The sequence below is a fragment of the Budorcas taxicolor genome, chromosome 13 (genome assembly GCF_023091745.1).
Source record: "Budorcas taxicolor isolate Tak-1 chromosome 13, Takin1.1, whole genome shotgun sequence".
Lineage (NCBI taxonomy): Eukaryota > Metazoa > Chordata > Mammalia > Artiodactyla > Bovidae > Budorcas > Budorcas taxicolor.
In genome coordinates, this window is record NC_068922.1 from 32,131,082 (window position 1) to 32,149,850 (window position 18,769).

Genomic DNA, 18,769 nt, shown 5'->3' on the forward strand with positions numbered 1-18,769 from the left:
AGCAACTGTGAACATTCTCTAAGAGTTGTAGAAAACTTCAAGGGTAATGTAGACTTCCTTAAATGTAAAAATATTCTATTTCCAGAGTGTAGTCAGGGTTTTTTCCTTTTACACGTAGATCTCTGCAGATGTAAAACTTGAGGCCAAAATATTTAGGAGAATGGTATATATTACTCTTCCCTCCATACTGAATTCATGAATAATTCAGTAAACATGTGACCATTTATCATGCACCATTGTGTGCACTAGGGGTAAAGAACTGAACAAAAACAGGCACAGCTCCTATGGAGCTACCAGGATAGTGGGGGATATAGACATATAAAAACAATCATGAATGAATGCTTCAAATTTAGATTGGATTATGATGAGATTACTTTGGATTGTGAGCAACAGAGAAATGTTTGTGTAGTAGGTGGCACTAAGAAGGTTTTTGAGAAAGGTGATATATGGACCTATAAATATATTCTTATTCTTACTTCCTGAAGTTGTGTTCCAAAGTACGCTTATTAGTCTACTCGATACTACTTGTTTTTGTTTGCCTGGTTTGTTTGTTACTTGGCTGCGCTAGGTCTTTTTTGCTGCACGAGGGCTTTCTCTTGTTGCAGTGAGAAGGGGCTACTCTGCAGCTATGGTGCTCAGGCTTCCTATTGCAGTGGCTTCTCTTGTGGAGCACAGGCTCTAGGGCCTGCAGATTCAGTGGTTGTGGCACACACGCTTAGTTGCACGGTGGCATGTGGGATCTTAGTTCCCAGACCAAGTATTAAGCCTGTGTCCCGTGCATCTGCAGACAGATTCTTAATCACTAGGCCACCAGGGAAATCTGGATAATACTTTGTTCTTTTTGGCCTTGCCTCATGGCATGTGGGATCTTAGTTCCCCAACCAGGGATTGAACCCTCTCCATTGGAAGGGCAGAATCTTAACTACTAGACTGCCTTTTTCTTAAAAAGGGGTGTTATTGTCAAATCTGTTTGAGAAATAGAGATATCTATTGCACTGCAGCATATTAACATGCCTGGGGAGGTCCTGTAGTAAATAAAATTCTTTAGTCTTATTGAATTCAGCATTTTTCAGACTCTGTTACACATAGAAATCTTCCATGCCCTTATCATTTAAAATCTCGGAAAACTGATATTCCATGATAATGGCTTATATTTAATGAGTAAATTAAGACTATGTATTAGACACTGCAGAGTTTCCCCTGCATTTCTTCATTTAGTTATTACAACAGCTGTATGAGGTTAGGTTAAATGATTCTACCCTACTGATGAGGAAATTGAGTCATGGAACTAATAAGTAGTTGATTAAGTTCACAGAAACTGAGGATATATACATAAGTTGCCCATAGCATATTCTATGCTCTTAACAACTATGCTATTGTTTAATAAATGTTGATTTAAAGAAAATAAGACTACTTTTTATTTGTATCTTGAATGAGTTATTATTCCTATTAAGCACAAATCTGTATATTGAAAGAGCAAAATTCTGTAAACATTTCTAACAATAGTTGTTCCTGTAAGTTATTAATACATGATTGGGAAGTATTTCATATTTTTGCTATGATATATTTTAAAAAGTTAATTTCTATTAATTATGCCACATAGTAAAGGCATCAATTAAAGTTGATTATTTTAAACTCACAGTGTAGTCACTGAAGGTAACCAGTTGATGCCTGTATTAATCCTTGTTCGTGAGGTCTCCTTAAATATTCCTTCAGGGCCAGCTCTTCTTAGGAAGAGAACTCATTTGTCTGATGGAGACCCTGTTTGCATAAATAATGAAGGTTATTTCTTAAAATTTAGGGATTATTTACTTAAGACATGCATTTTCTAAGAACAGTAACTGTCATCTTCTGTGATGACTATAAACAAAACCACTTCTTTCTCAATTATCTGTTTCAACATTCACTTTCTTTGTGACTCTTGAGGGGACCCTAAAGTAGGAGACTAAATCTGAAGATCAGCCTGTATTATTTGGACCAGTCAGTCTCAAAGAGTTGTCCCTGGGCCAGCAGTATCAGCAGTACGTGGGACCCTGTTGGTTGAATTCTCAGGTTCCACCCCAGAATCTACTGAATTATACACTCTGATTGTGGAGCCCAGCATCCTGTCTTTTAACTAGCCCTCTAAGTGATTCTCAAAACGAAAATGTGTTTTTAAAGTTCCCACAAAGGTCTTATCACATCAACACAAGTGTACAAGTATATTGAAGTTTTAGGTAAAGGAATAAAGCTATTTTAAATGTTATTGACTGAATCATCTAATTTTCATTCTATTTTCTTTTTTATTAAAAATAGTTTGCCAATATTTAAAGGAAATAATGAATCACTTTTAAGGACATTTGTATTAGTGATTTCAGAAGAAATGTAATGCAACAGTAACCTAAATAGTATAGGAATAGCAAGTAAATATCAAGGGCATAGAAGCTTATAATAGAATAACCTTACTCTACAAGAAGGTGTTCTAAAACTGGAAACTATTCAATTCCTTGACAATGAACTAGGGAGAGATGCATGGCATCCTCTTCATGTCTATTTCTCCACTCTTTTATTTCCCAGTCAGGCATTTTTCATTAAGAATATTTATTATGAAGGATTCATCATAAGATGCTTATGTTTAGTTTCCCTTTATCGTTGTCAGTATTTTTAATGATGATATAATTATATTCCATAATTAATAAATAGTACAAAAGAGACTATTGTCTTTGGTGTAAATTATTTTGATAAAGGGGGAAAAAATTACAAATTTAATGTTCTGTTGTTGCCTCTTGTAGTAGAAACATTTTGGAGTTCTTGCCCAATCTTTCTGAGAAAAGCCTTCCCCACCCACAGGGCTGAGTCCAGCAGCCATATTTGAACAGTATGATGTCATTTCCTGTCTTGGGGGCAAAACTGATGGAATCAAATAACAAGAAACAAGAAAACCCATCCATGGCCTTGTTGAGACAACCAGATCTGTCAGGACTTGCAGACTCAATCCAATCTTTTTTTTTTCAGTTCACAGTGATCTTTATTATTTATAACTCCATATTAGTACATCATGTGTGCATACTTTATTGATTCTTTCTTCTATTTATGAACATATGAGTTATTTACAGTATTTTGCAGTTACAAGCATACTATTACAATGAATAATGTTGCTGTTCAGTCACTAAGTCATGTCTGACTCTTTGCGACCTCATGGACTGCAGCACACCAGGCCTCCCTATCCCTCACTATCTCCAAGAGTTTACCGAAGTTCATGTCCATTGAATCAGTGATGCTATCCAGCCATTTCATCCTCTGCCGCCCTCTTCTCCTTTTGCTTTCACTCTTTCCCAGCATCAGGATCTTTCCTAGTGAGTCAGCTCTTCGCATCAGGTAGATGGAATGGGTTGGTGCTTATATGGCCTGTTTTTTTAAAAGATTTTTTTGGATGTGGATCTCTTTTAAAGTCTTTATTGAATTTGTTATAATATTTGTTTTGTTTTGTTTTGTTTTTTCCTGTGGGCATACAGGAGATGCCTCCTTGGGGCATCTTATCTCCCCAAGCAGGGATCGAACCTACACCCCATCCATTAGGAGGTGAAATCTTAACCACTGGACTGCCAGGGAAGTAACTGCCCATGTATTTATTAAAGAGAGAAGGCCAGACTATGAAGGGAAATGGATGTCTGCAGGGGGAAACAGAAAGGAGAAAATACAGAGTCCTGAAGAAATAGAGAAAAATCTTTGGTTTTCATTTTCCAGCTTCCAGTTGAATTCCTCATAAAATGTGGCTGTCCTTCCCATGTCAGACATCCTCTGTAACCTTAATACATCCTCCTCTGGCTGTTTGGTGGTTTAAGTGGCTCTGTTCCATGCAACAAAACGTCTCCCAATCAAGATAAAGCTTTTCAACCCTTGGGATCATCCCAGAGGATTTGTATTTGGGAAAAACCAGCAAAGTCATCATTTTCTGATTAGCCATGTGTCTTTAAAATCCCTACTTTCTATAGCATGGCAAATCAATCCTTGGACATCATTGATTTTTTTAAAGATAACTTACTGGGACCTCAGATCACACTGCTCTTGCATTGGGGTCTTATTTCATTAGAAGACATCTGTTTGTGCTAGTGAAACTACACACCTTTCTCATCCACATATGAAAACTTTTCAGTGTAATTTTTGATGCATAAAATGTCAGCCCTTAACACTTCTGAAGTGGACAAATGCTTTCAGGCAGTTTTTAGAAATCTGTTTCATTTATTGTTTAGCTACTTCTTTCATAAATATCCCTATACAATATGAAAAAATAGATACAAATTAGTGAAATCTGTAAGTGATAACAATGATTTCAATTGTTTTTGTGGTGAAGGGCTGTCAAAGAACATAGTTCACCATATCGTTTAGTGCTTCCACACCAGCAAGTTGACACAGCATTCACTTTTAAAAATATTACCTTTACTTTTATTGCTTTTGAAAATTCATGTTGCCGACACAGGTTTATTAAATCAGATAATATTAAAGACAATGATCTTATTCCTCCAGAGCTCCTGTTTATCCTATAAAGTTTTAACTTCATTAATAATACAAAGCCATTCCCCCAAGTCTTAAGGCTTGCTTAGGCTGCTGGTTAGAATACCATCCAGCACATCGTAAAACATTGTGCATCTCTTTTCAGGAAAGAAAAATGTGTGCAAAGCTCCTACTACACAATACTCAGAACGAAAGTGAGATGCAGCGGCTTTAATCAGAGATGAAAAGCAGTCCTCGAGAGTTATGTATGGACAGAAGGGTGCAGGGAAGCACACATAGTAATGGCTTCATGTGTTGACTCGAACCCTTCCAGTTTAGTCCTGATTCCTCCAGGATGGTAGTTGATGGTGAGTTTGGTCCAGTGCTGAGGTTGGTAAAAACATGTTCTGCCTCCTACAGACTTGCTTCTCTGCCGGGCAGCTGGTGAACATATTTCTCCAGAACAAGATTTCACCCATTTCTAAGGAGGACTTTAAGCAAATGAGTCCAGGAATCATTCAGCAATTGCTCAGCTGTTCTTGCCAGCTGCCCCAGGACCAACAAGCAAAGATGGCACCCACCACACTGGAGAGTAAGTCCTGGCTCTTCACTCAGAAAGCCAATGCACACAATCCACACAATGGATTCGTGATGGTGAAGGAAGGATATGTACCATACACCAGGCACTGTTTTAAGCATTTTACTTTGATCAGCTCAGTGAGTCTTTACAACAATGCTGCCAGCTAGAAATTATTATTATCTTCACTTTAGAGATGATGAAACTGAGGTACCTGGAAGTTAAATAACTTGCCAAAAGACACGTAGCTAGTAATTGATAGAATTGGGATTCAAATACAGGCAGTGTGGCCCCCTAGTCCTTGTTTTTAACCACCTATGCTATACTACAGTTCATTTATATTTTGTGGCTAACTTACATAAATCGATTCTATCCCCTATCTTTGACTCAATCATAGACCATAGTTGAATCACAGATCATAGTTGAATAGCTTTATCATCTCAAGAATGCTATAGAAATGAAATCCTACAGTATGTATCCTTTTGGGATTTAGGGGTTTTTTCCACTCATCAAAATTTCTTTATAATCCATCTAGATTGTTTTGTGTATTAATAAATTGGTTTTTTTTTATTACTGAGTAGAAGCAGGGCAAAGGCTAACAGAGTTTTGCTAACAGAACACACTGGTCATAGGAAACACCCTCTTCCAACAACACAAGAGATGACTACACATGGACATCACCAGATGGTCAACACCGAAGTCAGACTGATTATATTTTTTGCAGCTGAAGATGGAGAAAGTCTATACAGTCAGCAAAAACAAGACCTGGAGCTGACTGTGGCTCAGATCATGAGCTCCTTATTGTTAAATGTCAGACTCAAATTGAAGAAAGTAGGGAAAAGCACTAGACCATTCAGGTATGACCTCAGTCAAACCCCTTATGATTATCCAGGGGAAGAGAGAAAGAGATTCAAGTGATTAGACCTGATAGACAGAGTGCCTGATGAACTATGGAAGGAGGTTTGTGACATTGTACAGGAGGCAGTGATCAAAACTAACCCCAATGAAAAGGAATGCAAAAAGGCAAAATGGTTGTCTGAGGAAGCCTTGCAAATAGCTGAGAAAAGAAGAGAAGTGAAAGGCAAAAGAGAAAAGGAAAGATATACCCATCTGAATGCAGAGTTCCAGAGAACAGCAAGGAGAGATAAGAAAGCCTTCCTAAGTGATCAATGCAGAGAAATAGAGGAAAACAATAGAATGGGAAAGACTAGAGATCTCTTCAAGAAAATTAGAGATACCAAGGGAATATTTCATGCAAAGATGGGCACAATAAAGGACAGAAACAGTATGGACCTAACAGAAGCAGAAGAGATTAAGAAAAGCTGGCAAGAATACACAGAAGAACTACACAAATAGGTATTAATGACCCAGATCACCACGATGGTGGGTGTGATCACTCACCTAGAGCCAGACATCCTGGGATGCAAAGTCAAGTGGCTTTAGGAAGCATCACTATGAACAAAGCTAGTGGAGGTGATGGAATTCCAGTTGAGCTATTTCAAATCCTAAAGGATGATGCTGTGAAAGTGCTGCACTCAATATGTTAGCAAAGTTGGAAAACTCGGCAGTGGCCACAGGACTGGAAAAGGTCAGTTTTCATTCCAATCCCAAAGAAATGTGATGCCAAAGAATGTTCAAACTACTGCACAATTGTACTCATCTCACACACTAGCAAAGTAATGTTCAAAATTCTCCAAATCAGGCTTCAACAGTACATGAACTGAGAACTTCCAGATGTTCAAGCTGGATTTAGAAAAGAAAAGGCAGAGGAACCAGAGGTCAAATTGCCAACATCTGTTGAATCATAGAAAAAAGCATGATAATTCTAGAAAAACTTCTGCTTCATTGACTACGCCAAAGCCATTGACTGTTGGATCACAACAAACTATGGAAAATTCCTAAGATGGGAACACCAGATCACATTACCTGCCTTCTGAGAAATCTGTATGCAAGTCAAGAAGCAACAGTTAGAACCAGACATGGAACAACAGACTGATTCCAAATTGGGAAATTTGTATGTCAAGGCTGTATACTGTCACCCTGCTTATTTAACTTCTATGGAGAGTACGTCATGGCTGGATGAAGCACAAGCTGGAATCAAGATTGCCAGGAGAAATATCAATAACCTCAGATATGCAGATGATACCACCCTTATGGCAGAAAGTGAAGAGGAACTAAAAAGCCTCTTGATGAAAATGAAAGAGGAGAGTGAAAAAGTTGGCTTAAAGTTTAACATTCAAAAAACGAAGATCATGGCATCTGGTCCCATCACTTCATGGCAAATAGATGGGGAAACAATGGAAACAGTGAGAGATTTATATTTGGGAGCTCCAAAATCACTGCAGATGGTGACTGCAGCCATGAAATTAAAAGACGCTTGCTCCTTGGAAGAAAAGTTATGACCAACCTAGATAGCATATTAAAAAGCAGAGACATTACTTTGCTGACAAAGGACCATCTAGCCAAAGCTATGGTTTTTCCAGTAGTGATGTATGGATGTGAGATTTGAACCATAACGAAGGCTGAGCAGGGAAGAATTGATGCTTCTGAACTGTGGTGTTGGAGAAGACTCTTGAGAGTTCCTTGGACAGCAAGGAGATCCAACCAGTCAATCCTAAAGGAAATCAGTCCTGAATATTCATTGGAAGTACTGATGCTGAAGCTGAATCTCCAATACTTTGGCTACATGATGCAAAGAACTGACTCATTGAAAAGACTCTGACACGGGAAAGATTGAAGGCAGGAGGAGAAGGGGATGATAGAGGATGAGATGGTTGGATGGCATCACCTACTCAATGGACATGAGTTTGAGCAAGCTCCAGGAGTTGGTGATAGACAAGGAAAGCTGGCGTGCTGCAGTCCACGGGGTCGCAAAGAATCAGACACGACTGAGAAAATGAACTGAACTGCTTCTTTGGTATGAATATACCATATTTTGCTTAACCATTCACCTTTTAAAAAATGGATTGTTTTCAGTTTTTAGCTGTTTGAAAAAACTTACTATGAACATTTCTGCAAAAAAGAAAAAGTTAACAGTTGAGAAATACCAACGTATAAGAGAAAGAATATCAGTGTCAGGATCAGAAATGCAGAGTTGAATCATGCTGTCTGTCCCCAGCCAACTCTGTGATCTTCTGCAATCTATATTTCTCAAGCCTGTCTCTTTCCCTGCACCGTGGGAAGCAGTGATCCCACAAGGCTTGTTATCCTTTCATGCACCATGATACACATGGAATAATGAAGGCATATTGGGGTAAATCAAAGAGGCTGCTCTGGGTTGGCAGTGACCAGGCCAGGGAGGTACGAGCCTCCTGGATGTGGCAGCTCCAGGAAGTGAAGGGACCACTTCCCTGACAGTTGGGACTTCACACTTGGGACTTCCCTGACAGTCCTGATGTTAAGACTCCATGTTTCTAATGCAGAGGCTGTGGGTTCAGTCCCCTGTCAGGGAACTAAGAGCCCACATGTGGCGTGGTACAGCCAAAAGAAAAAAAAATTCGCACTCACCTGTGACCCATAACATCATCACCGTAGGTGAGCTTTATTGTAAGACTTCCAGGACACCAGTAAAATTCCAGTAGGATAATATGTACAAAAGTGTGTTCTATAAATTTAAAGCACCTGAAGTTTATTTATTTTCTTGCAATAAGAATGCCACTTTATTTACCTGAGTTCTTCATAAAGATCTTTTGAAGACATAAAAATGAGAACCAAAATGATGATCAAAATGATCTCAGAGTGAGGAAATATTTTTCTCACCACCTACCAAAATGCCCTATTGTTTTTAATAAACTCTAGTCATAAGTAGTTATAAAATGTTGTGCAGAACTGGACACATGGCATGTGGACTGTTAGATTAAAAATTGGACAGAATAGAGAATCCATAAACAACCTCATCCCAGAAGGGACTTTAATCAGTGGAGAAATCATTCAATTAATTGTGTTGAGAGAGTTTGGAAAAATAAAACCAGAAAAACAACCAAAAAATGGTGGCCTAAGAACATGTGTGATGAATAGTAAAAATATGGCAGTTAACCATATGTAAAATATTACCTTTGATCTGAGGATGTTACATTTTTTTCTTCAGAACTACTTTTCTTCTTTGAGATAGTCTGCAATGCCCATCATAGCCGAATTAGTCAGCCCTTATTTCTAACTCCTAATAGGTTCTACATCAAGTGACTCATCATGTCAGGCCTATGTATTTAAGACTTCACATTCACTGAGAGGAAGAAAACTTCATTAAAAATGAGCAGCTAAATAATTCAACACCTTGTGGCCAGTGATGGCTCAAAAATGGATGAACAGGACTGGATCATGGCACCTAGGAGCTCCCATATTTATTTCTACTCCCTGGCACCATGTCTGGTCATATAGGCCATTCAGAAACAGGGTTTTGGACTGAAGATCCAAGAAAAAGTTTATTCTTAAATTAACTTCTATATCCTTCTAGGAAACAGTCTTCCTGAGAAAAATTCATACAAACCATACTCACTAAAGAACCTGAAAAAAATCACTATCCTCAATTTAAAATGTTGCATCATATAACTAAAGAGAAAGACTTGTGATGTTGGCCTTTTGAAAGTGCAGGAATGTAAGATGTTAAAGAGTGGAAGACACAGAAAGACGTTATTAAGAACACAGTGTTCAGTATGCTGAAACTCAACTTCTAAGAGCCGTCTTCAACTGAATTTCCAGGAAAGAATGTTATAGCCGAGTAGAAATCATTTCAGATCTATTCAAAGAAGCTGCTTGGAATTGACTAAAATTTTATTATAATTGGTAGTACGTCCAGTTCTGTTGTAAGGATGAGAAACATTTATAAGGAATCTGAGTCCAATCAAGACACCATGACACTATACAGGGAACTAGAGTAAGTCTGCAGAGTCTGGTGGCAACAAAAGTCAGAGATTTTATGATTTTCAGATTGATTCTTGCCACAGGAGAGCAGGTGGAATCTGACTCATAGAAGACCTAGAAAGTTTTACAAGCTCTTAAGGAATGGAACATCCTTTGTCTTCCAAAACCACACTGTAGCTCAGTAGTCATCTACAGATGTGAGAGATGGACCATAAAGAAGGCTGAGCACTAAAGAATCGATGCTTTTGAACTGTGGTTCTGGAGAAGACTCTTGAGGGTCCCTTGGACTACAAGGAGATCAAACCAGTCAATCCTAAAGGAAATCAACCCCAAATATTCATTGGAAGGGCTGAGGCTGAAGCTGAATCTCTAGTACTTGCCCACCTGATGTGAAGAACGTCAGACTCATTAGAAAAGATCCTGATGCTGGGAAAGATTGAAGGTGGGAGGAGAAGGGGATGACAGAGGATGAGATGGTTGGATGTCATTGCCAACTCAATGGACATGAATCTGAACAAACTCCAGGACACAGTGGAGGACAGAGAAGCCTCATGTGCTGCAGTCCATGGGGTTGCAAAGAGTCAGATTCAGCTTAGTGACTGAACAGCAACAAAGCCATCCTCAGGACAAAGGGAAAAAGAACTTGAAACTTTGCCTTTTGCCTTGGAAACATCAACCTCTAATTTGTCCTTGTGAGTTCTTGACATTTGGTGATATTTTGTACCTACCAGAAAAGTGTGGTAACTGTGAACTTGATTAGACAGCTGGGTGCTCATGTTAAACTTCAAATATCTTTAATTTACAGGTTAGTTGAGAAGAATCATGTTCCCACTTAGAGTCTATTTGTGGAAAAGTGGGATGTGAAACTATCTCTAGGAATTTCTTAAATAAAATAGATATTCAATTAGAGCAAAGTAAAACCTTTAGGCAGCTGTATGATCATTCTCAACTATTTTTGTTTTTGACTGCATGACATATGGGAGCCTAGCTCCCCTATCAGGGATTAAACCCACGGTCCATGCATTGGCAGCAAGGAGTCTCTACCACGGGACCACCAGGGAATTCTCCCTTGTTATTTTTTTAATGTGGTAAAAAAGTACATGAAAATTACCATCTCAATCCTTTTAAGAGTGTAGTTCAGTAGTGTTGAGTATTTTCACATGGCTCTGCAACAGATCTCTAGAACTGTTTCTTTTTGCAAAACTGAAACTGTATATTCACTGAACAACAACCGATTTGTAGAGATTGCATAGCTGCGAAGGAGTTGTGGTGACAGTGGAAAAAAAATCAAAGTGTGAAAGTTTTTTAGCCTCCTCTGAGTATGCTACCAACTTCGTTTTAATGTTCAATCTCTGTTTAATGGCAGAGTGTATAATTTAATAAAGGTCCTCTTCACATTACAAGCTTATTATCATCTTACTAGCTAGTGTCATTAACATGATCTACTGTAGAGAGTCAACATTCCAGAAAAGTACAAGAATGATGAAGATGCAACATCTTCAATTATAACAAACTTGAAGAGAGTAGTTTCTTAAAATCTTCAGTGGGCTTTAAGTAGTATGATAACTGAATTGTTCAATTTAATTTGTCACTTATTTGTAGTTACAAAAGGAAATGATAATTTAATGTGGTAATGACCTGTCTTCATTGTTTACAAACAAGTTAGTAATTTCTAAATAAGTTGAAACAAAATATTTGCCCTGAATATCTATAACCAGTGGAAAATGGTGTTTGAATATGGGTTATACCCAAATAATGTACACTTGACTCTGAAAGCCATTTTTTTCTGTTTTAATCTTTCTCTTTCCTTTCTTCCTTTACTCTTTTATTTCTTCTCTCTTTCCACATGTTTGTTCCTATTGGAATAATTGTGAAAAATTGTACTTTCTGAATGTTTTTAAAAATATAGAATCTTAGAAATATGGAATATATTTTAGGGGTCAGAAAAATTATTGTAATAATTGAAAAGTTTGGCTGTCCAAATTTATATTATCACCCTTTATTCATTCATTGATTAGTTTTTACAAATGCAGTCACTCATTTTAGTCACAGAGAATAGTAAAAACTTCTGATATTACAAATAATTTTGAGACCTTTTGGAAGAAAGTACTCATTTTGTCCACAAATACAGATCTACAGTGGCCCAGAACGTATGCTCTTTCTGTCCCATTGCTTCTTGCCTTCGAAAGGTTTAAATGTGGTTAGATGACAAATATTACCACTGTCTGTCTGTGAAGGTTGTAGTTTGTTTTTTAGTTTAAATTTTTTTGTCTGCACTGGGTCTTCATTGTAGCGTGTAGAATCTTCTCTAGTTGCAACATGAGGGGGCTGCTCTAGTTGCAGTTCATGGGCTCTAGAGTGCACGGGGCTCAGCAGTCATAGTTTGCTGTCTTGTCTAGTTGCCCTGTGGCTTGTGCAATCAAACCCATGTCCCCTGTACTGGATGGCGGATTCTCAACCATTGGACCCCCAGGGAAGTCCCAAGGTTGTAGTTAAAAGCAAGAGAAATTATTTTCTTTGAGGGTAGGAGGTAAGCTAGCTCCTTGCTACAGTGATTCTTTTTTTAACAAGGGGAAATCAGGGTAACTTCAAAACAATGGAGTAAATTAGTAAAAATCTTTTCATTCTTTTCCTTACAAATTAAAACCTTAAATCCAATATAGCACTCACAAAACAATTTTGTATCCCTAGCTATTGTAGTATAGGATGGATTCTTTTACCATGTTCACTGGCAGAAGCACTCACAGGGGCCTCTGACTGGTTTTGCAATCTCTTTTTAACTCAGAATATGGCTACAGCACTGTGGCGGTGACCCTGCTTACGCTGGGCTCCATGCTTGGGACAACACTGATCCTTTTCCACAGCTGCGAGGAGAACTACAGGCTCATTTTACAGCTGTTTGTGGGCCTAGCTGTTGGGACACTTTCTGGGGATGCTCTGCTCCATCTCATCCCTCAGGTAAGCTGCTATTTTCCATTTCATCTGGACTGTTTCTAGTTTCAATTTATGTTTAGCCATTGTAGGTGTTTATGAAGAGTACATTATGAGAAATACTGGGCTGGAAGAAGCACAAACTGGAGTCAAGATTGCCGGGAGAAATATCAATAACCTCAGATATGCAGATGACACCACCCTTATGGCAGAAAGTGAAGAGGAACTAAAAAGCCTCTTGATGAAAGTGAAAGTGGAGAGTGAAAAAGTTGACTTAAAGCTTAACATTCAGAAAATGAAGATCATGGCATCTGGTCCCATCACTTCATGGGAAATAGATGGGGAAACAGTGGAAACAGTGGCAGACTTTATTTTTGGGGGCTCCAAAATCACTGCAGATGGTGATTGCAGCCATGAAATTAAAAGACGCTTACTCCTTGGAAGAAAAGTTATGACCAACCTAGATAGCATGAGACATTACTTTGCCAACAAAGGTCCATCTAGTCAAGGCTATGGTTTTTCCAGTAGTCATGTATGAATGTGAGAGTTGGACTGTGAAGAAGGCTGAGCGCCGAAGAATTGATGCATTTGAACTGTGGTGTTGGAGAAGACTCTTGAGAGTCCCTTGGACTGCAGGGAGATCCAACCAGTCCATTCTGAAGGAGATCAGCCCTGGGATTTCTTTGGAGGGAATGATGCTGAAGTTGAAACTCCAGTACTTTGGCCACCTCATGCGAAGAGTTGACTCATTGGAAAAGACTCTGATGCTGGGAGAGATTGGGGGCAGGAGGAGAAGGGGACGACAGAGGATGAGATAGCTGGATGGCATCACTGACTCGATGAACGTGAGTCTGAGTGAACTCTGGGAGTTGGTGATGGACAGAGTGGCATGGCATGCTGCGATTCATCGGGTCGCAAAGAGTCGGACATGACTGAGCGACTGAACTGAATGGAACTGATGACGAATTTCACAACGACCTGGATGCATAGATACAGTGGCAAGTGTTTCCCTTGGAAATCACTGCTATTTCCCCAAAGCCCTTGCAGGAGAAAAGAGATGATCAGTCATTCGATTCACCAGGCTGTTCTTATTTTTAAAATTAAAAAACAAGTGCTCAGATACAAATTCCTATTGAAACCATTGGGTGTCATTTCTGGAGCTCCAAAGAGCTTTGGTACCACAGTCCTCTATGTCTCAGTGCAGAAGAGAATTCAGTGAGAGGCAAAGTGATAGATAAGACGTGATTTATTAGAGTAGCACACTTGTGAGGCTTCCAAGGGGGTGCCACGCCCTGAGAACTTAGTGGGCTATGGTTTTATAATCAAAGGATGAGGGGGAGGGGGAGAAGAACATTTCCTTGAGTAGACGTCTTGCTTCCATCATCAGCTCCTCGTCCAGCTTGGGCAGGAGAGTTTTCTTGTCCCTACGTGCTCAAGCTAAGTCCATAAATTACTGATTTTTGTCCTAGGGATTGTTAATTTTTTGAGCTCATCAAGCAGGATGTGGGTCTCGTGCCACCATTGTTTTATTGTTTAGGGGGCACGTCCTGTGCTTCTGTTGCATGCTTTTGTTGCTAAACAAGTCTGCTTGGTTTTGTGGTTAAGCAAACCTGCTCTCTTGAGTAATCATTAACTTATAAGGGTCTCCCATATATTTTTCTACTTTCAATCCCCTGTAGTATAATTAGCTATATAATCACCTACATTATCCCTTTATTCTGTCCCTGTCACTATTAAGGAAAATTCATGAAGGGTGAGTATCTGTAAATAAAAATGAATGGGCTATAAGATATACTAGTTTTTCTCTGCTGGCCCCCAACCTCATCAGATCCATTCTCTGCCCTTCTCCGCTGTGTGTTCTTCCCCAGAAGACTGTATCCCCTTAGCTCCCTGCAGTCTGGATTGTTGTTTGGGTTCACCCAGTGGGTGAAAGGCCAAGGTAGGAGGAGAAAATGGCAGGGGTATTTCTTCCTTGCTCCCTCCTTCTGACACTGTCTCTAGAAGCAGCTCATTACCTGCAATATTACAGCTCCCATGGGTCCCTAGCTCCATCTCCATTAAAGTTCAGTAACATTATTTCCAACCTTTGCCCTTTGCCCTTTCAGCCTTCAGTGTGGTAATGGTTTCCTGGGGTTGCTAGTCTCTGGGGTGTCTCATTATTCCTCATTCATACCCTTGACCCTGCCCACACCCCTATCATGGCACCATCGTTAAAACCGTCTTCATTTGAACCATCAAAATGAATTTCTCTTTCTTGCCCAACTATTAGTGTCTGTTTTTGTTGTTTGTTTAGTCACTAGGTTGTGTCCAACTCTTTTGTAACCCCATGGACTGTAGCCCACCAGGTCCTCTGTCCTTGGGATTTCCCAGACAAGAATACTGAAGTGGGTTACCATGTCCTTCTCCGGATATAATCCCAACCCAGAGATCAAGCCCATGTCTCCTGCATTGACAGGTGGATTCTTCACCCCTGAGCCATAGATTTCCTTTAAGAAACAGGCAATCTCCAGCAGCTGGCTCTTTGTTGAAGTCTCTGGAGGCTCTTTATTTGTCAGAAATGGAAGGGTTGCTGCTGCTGCTGCTGCTGCTAAGTCGCTTCAGTCATGTCCAGCTCTGTGCGACCCCATAGCTGGCTGCCCACAGACTTCCCCGTCTCTGGGATTCTCCAGGCAAGAACACTGGAGTGGGTTGCCATTTCCTTCTCCAATGCATGAAAGTGAAAAGCGAAGTCGCTCAGTCATGCCCGACTCTTAGCGACCCCATGGACTTCAGCCTACCAGGCTCCTCCATCCACGGGATTTTCCAGGCAAGATTACTGGAGTGGGGTGCCATTGCCTTCTCCGAATGGAAGGGTTAGGACCTGAGATGCAAGAGTTCAGGGAAAAGGGTCTTCAGATGAGGTTATCTATTCCTTCTGAGATCTCTATGATGGATCATGATGAGCAAATGATTCCCCCTCCTCTCACAAAACCTGAGATCTGAAAACTTTCCATAAGCCTCTGGCATTTTCCTCCAGGGTCCCTCTTGTTGGTTACAGGCTCAAAAATTATTAGATGTTCTGAAAATTGCAAAGTGAGCATTGTAGATATGAAACAAACCATTATTAGTTTTAATCTCCCTGGTAATCTAATTTTCTGGAAATATTTCAGGGTTTATTTGCTTGAGGCAGTGTCCAAAGCCTGTTTCTATGTCACTGTAGTGGGTGCAGAGCTCTTCACAGCCCAGGATCCTGGGAAGTAGCAAAAGGATCTTAAGACTTCCCTGGTCTCCCTCAGTGGGAAAGCCCAGAGCCCAAGGCAGGAGGTTTGGATGTGGGTTGGGTGGGACAGTCAACTGGCCTATGGAGATATATTACAGAGGAAAACGTAGCTGAGAAGGCAGTTGCTTTACTTGAAGAAAGAGAGGACAGAAGTTATCGAGAAGAGGAAGACAGACACAGTACCAGTGTGGCAGAAAGCTAGAAAAATCAGTGGTTCCTAAACGTGATCCAAGGCAAGTGTTTAAAGGTCTGCATAGAAATGAGAAAAATCCCATTGGCATCATTTCCTCTTTTAACTAGCTATGTTGATTCTACTTTAAGAACTACATTTTATTCTGAAATTATGAGGTTTTCCTGTTTCTTTTGTGACATTACAGTGTCCTTGTTTTGTGAAATAATGGTAATCACAAATATTGGGGGAGTGTCCTTCAATGTCTTTACCGAAAGAAAATGTGGAAACTTCTCTGGCAGTCCAGTGGTTAAGACTTCACCTTCCAGTGTAGGGGGTGAGGGTTTGATCCCTAGTTGGCAAGCTAAGATCCCACATGCCTCATGGGCAAAAAAACAAAACATAAAACAGAAGCAATATTGTAACAAACTCAATAAAAATTTTAAAAATGGTCCACATTAAAAAAATTTCTTTAAAAAAAAAGTGGGCTAGTATGTGTTTGTTTTTAGTGATTTCCATACAATCAATGTGTACACGGAGTTCTATACATATACTCACACATGTACACATATGTACCTACATGTATACATACATAAATATCTATACACATTGATATGAACATATACACAGATAAATTCTTTTTAAAATTTAATGATCAGTAACATCTTAAATGTGGAGACCACTGAATTTTTTCCCAAACTGTCCTCTCCTATGAAGGGAATATGATACATTATAATTTACTTGCTCACAAGAAGTCATGAGGTCAACCAATGGGATGAGTCAACCAATGGGATGAGTTAACTCAAGGAAAATTCCTAATGTTTTTCTGGTATCCTTTTATGTCCCAAGGAGCTGACAATATTGCTGGGCATACTCAATGGAAAAAAATCTTTCAGGTGGATTTCTTACTTATTTGAACATTGATTAACAGCTTTAATTGCTGTGAGGCATGGGGAGAATAAACCCTGGATGAAATGTATCTTTATATTTGTTCTGGATATTAGAAGACATTGATTTGTTATAGGGCATTGTTGTGTAAATAGGGACAGATTGAACTGAAAAACATTCAGCTAAAGGACTGAGAATGTATGAAAATTTAAGCTGCACTTGCTGAGATAAGCTTAGGCTTTAGTCTGCTCTTTGGCAGAGGTTATTCAAAGCTCTTTTTTCTTTTCTCACATCTTATTTGACCCTGAGTAAATCATACAGTGGAAGGATTCATATGTTTAGAAGTAAACTGGCTGTGAATGATCTCAGATATTGTCATGGGCTTCCCCAAAATGGAAATTGAATGTATTCAACAATGGATCTACCCATGTACGTTTAGGTCACCAAAATTTATGTCTGTTTCTTCTTTTTAGATTCTTGGTTTACATATGCAGGAAACCTCAGAGTTTGGACATTTCTATGAAAACAAAGGGCATATTTGGAAACTGTTGGGATTAATTGGAGGCATCCATGGATTTTTCTTAATAGAAAAATGTTTCATTCTTCTTGTATCACCAAGTGCCAAGGTATATTTTAAATTTTATTTATCTTTTGCTTTAGAGCTTCATGATATTTGTCTTTTATTTCAGAGCTACTTGTTCAAAAGTAATTGGCATCTTCATGAGATTGTCTGTTTAAGGGGTGAGGCTCTGATTTCTAGAATGCATAGATCGTTCTGACAGACAGCATCCCTGTAAGCACGATTATTAATTTTTCAAACATCTGTTTCTGGCCCATTACTATACTTGTTATAACCTGTTTTTTGGCCTTGATGGCTAATTTAGAAATAGACTATTTCATATTTGAGAATGAGGGGGTTTAAAGGTTTAGCTATGAATCTGTGTTTTGGGTACCTTTACCTAACTCAAAACAAAAAGCAAACAAAAATTTTGAAAATTCATAAAACCACACATCACTTTCTATCTTGTGTGTGTGCTAAGTGACTTCAGTTGTGTCCAACTTTTTGCAACCCTATAGATTGTAGCCTGCCAGACTCCTCTGTCCATGGGATTCTCCAGGCAAGAATACTGGAATGGGTTGCCATGCCCCCATCTAGGGGATAACATTTAAAATTATGAAAACAAGAAATTCAGGAATGGAAACGGTGGCAACTCTTTTTTTTTTTTTTTTTCAGCTTGAGTAATTGCTTTTACAGTGCCTGTTTTTTTTTTTTAATCAATTTCTACATATAGGATGACATGTAAGATGCAGTGTGGCTATTATATGGATTTTGTTTCCTCTTGCTCTTATATATGATCCCATAAGAGAATTGGTGAACAGTTTTGTGGGATGTTTTGAAAAGGTAAATGCTTTCAAAAAAACTCCAGGAGACTAAAATAAACTCCCTACAAAGCCCTGCAATTCTGCAGTCTTCATGGTTTTCTGTTTATTTCCTAACTTTCTACCTGTTCATGTAGCTGTAAAATGGTTGTCTTGGGGCAAACATTAGTCAGCACTTTTTGTTTATCTTTCCTAGATTTATTCAAAATTTCTATTTTATGAATCAAAAATA

At 39.0% G+C, this 18,769-nt stretch overlaps 1 protein-coding gene across 1 annotated transcript in view; it reads left to right on the forward strand.

The window, feature by feature from the left end:
* The window catches only part of SLC39A12 (solute carrier family 39 member 12), a 79,740-nt gene that overhangs the window by 22,514 nt on the left and 38,457 nt on the right, over positions 1-18,769 (forward strand). The window contains exons 5-7 of the mRNA XM_052651225.1: positions 4,894-5,065; positions 12,696-12,868; positions 17,631-17,783. Coding sequence (XP_052507185.1) covers positions 4,894-5,065; positions 12,696-12,868; positions 17,631-17,783 — 498 coding nt within the window. The remainder of the gene's footprint in view (positions 1-4,893; positions 5,066-12,695; positions 12,869-17,630; positions 17,784-18,769) is intronic.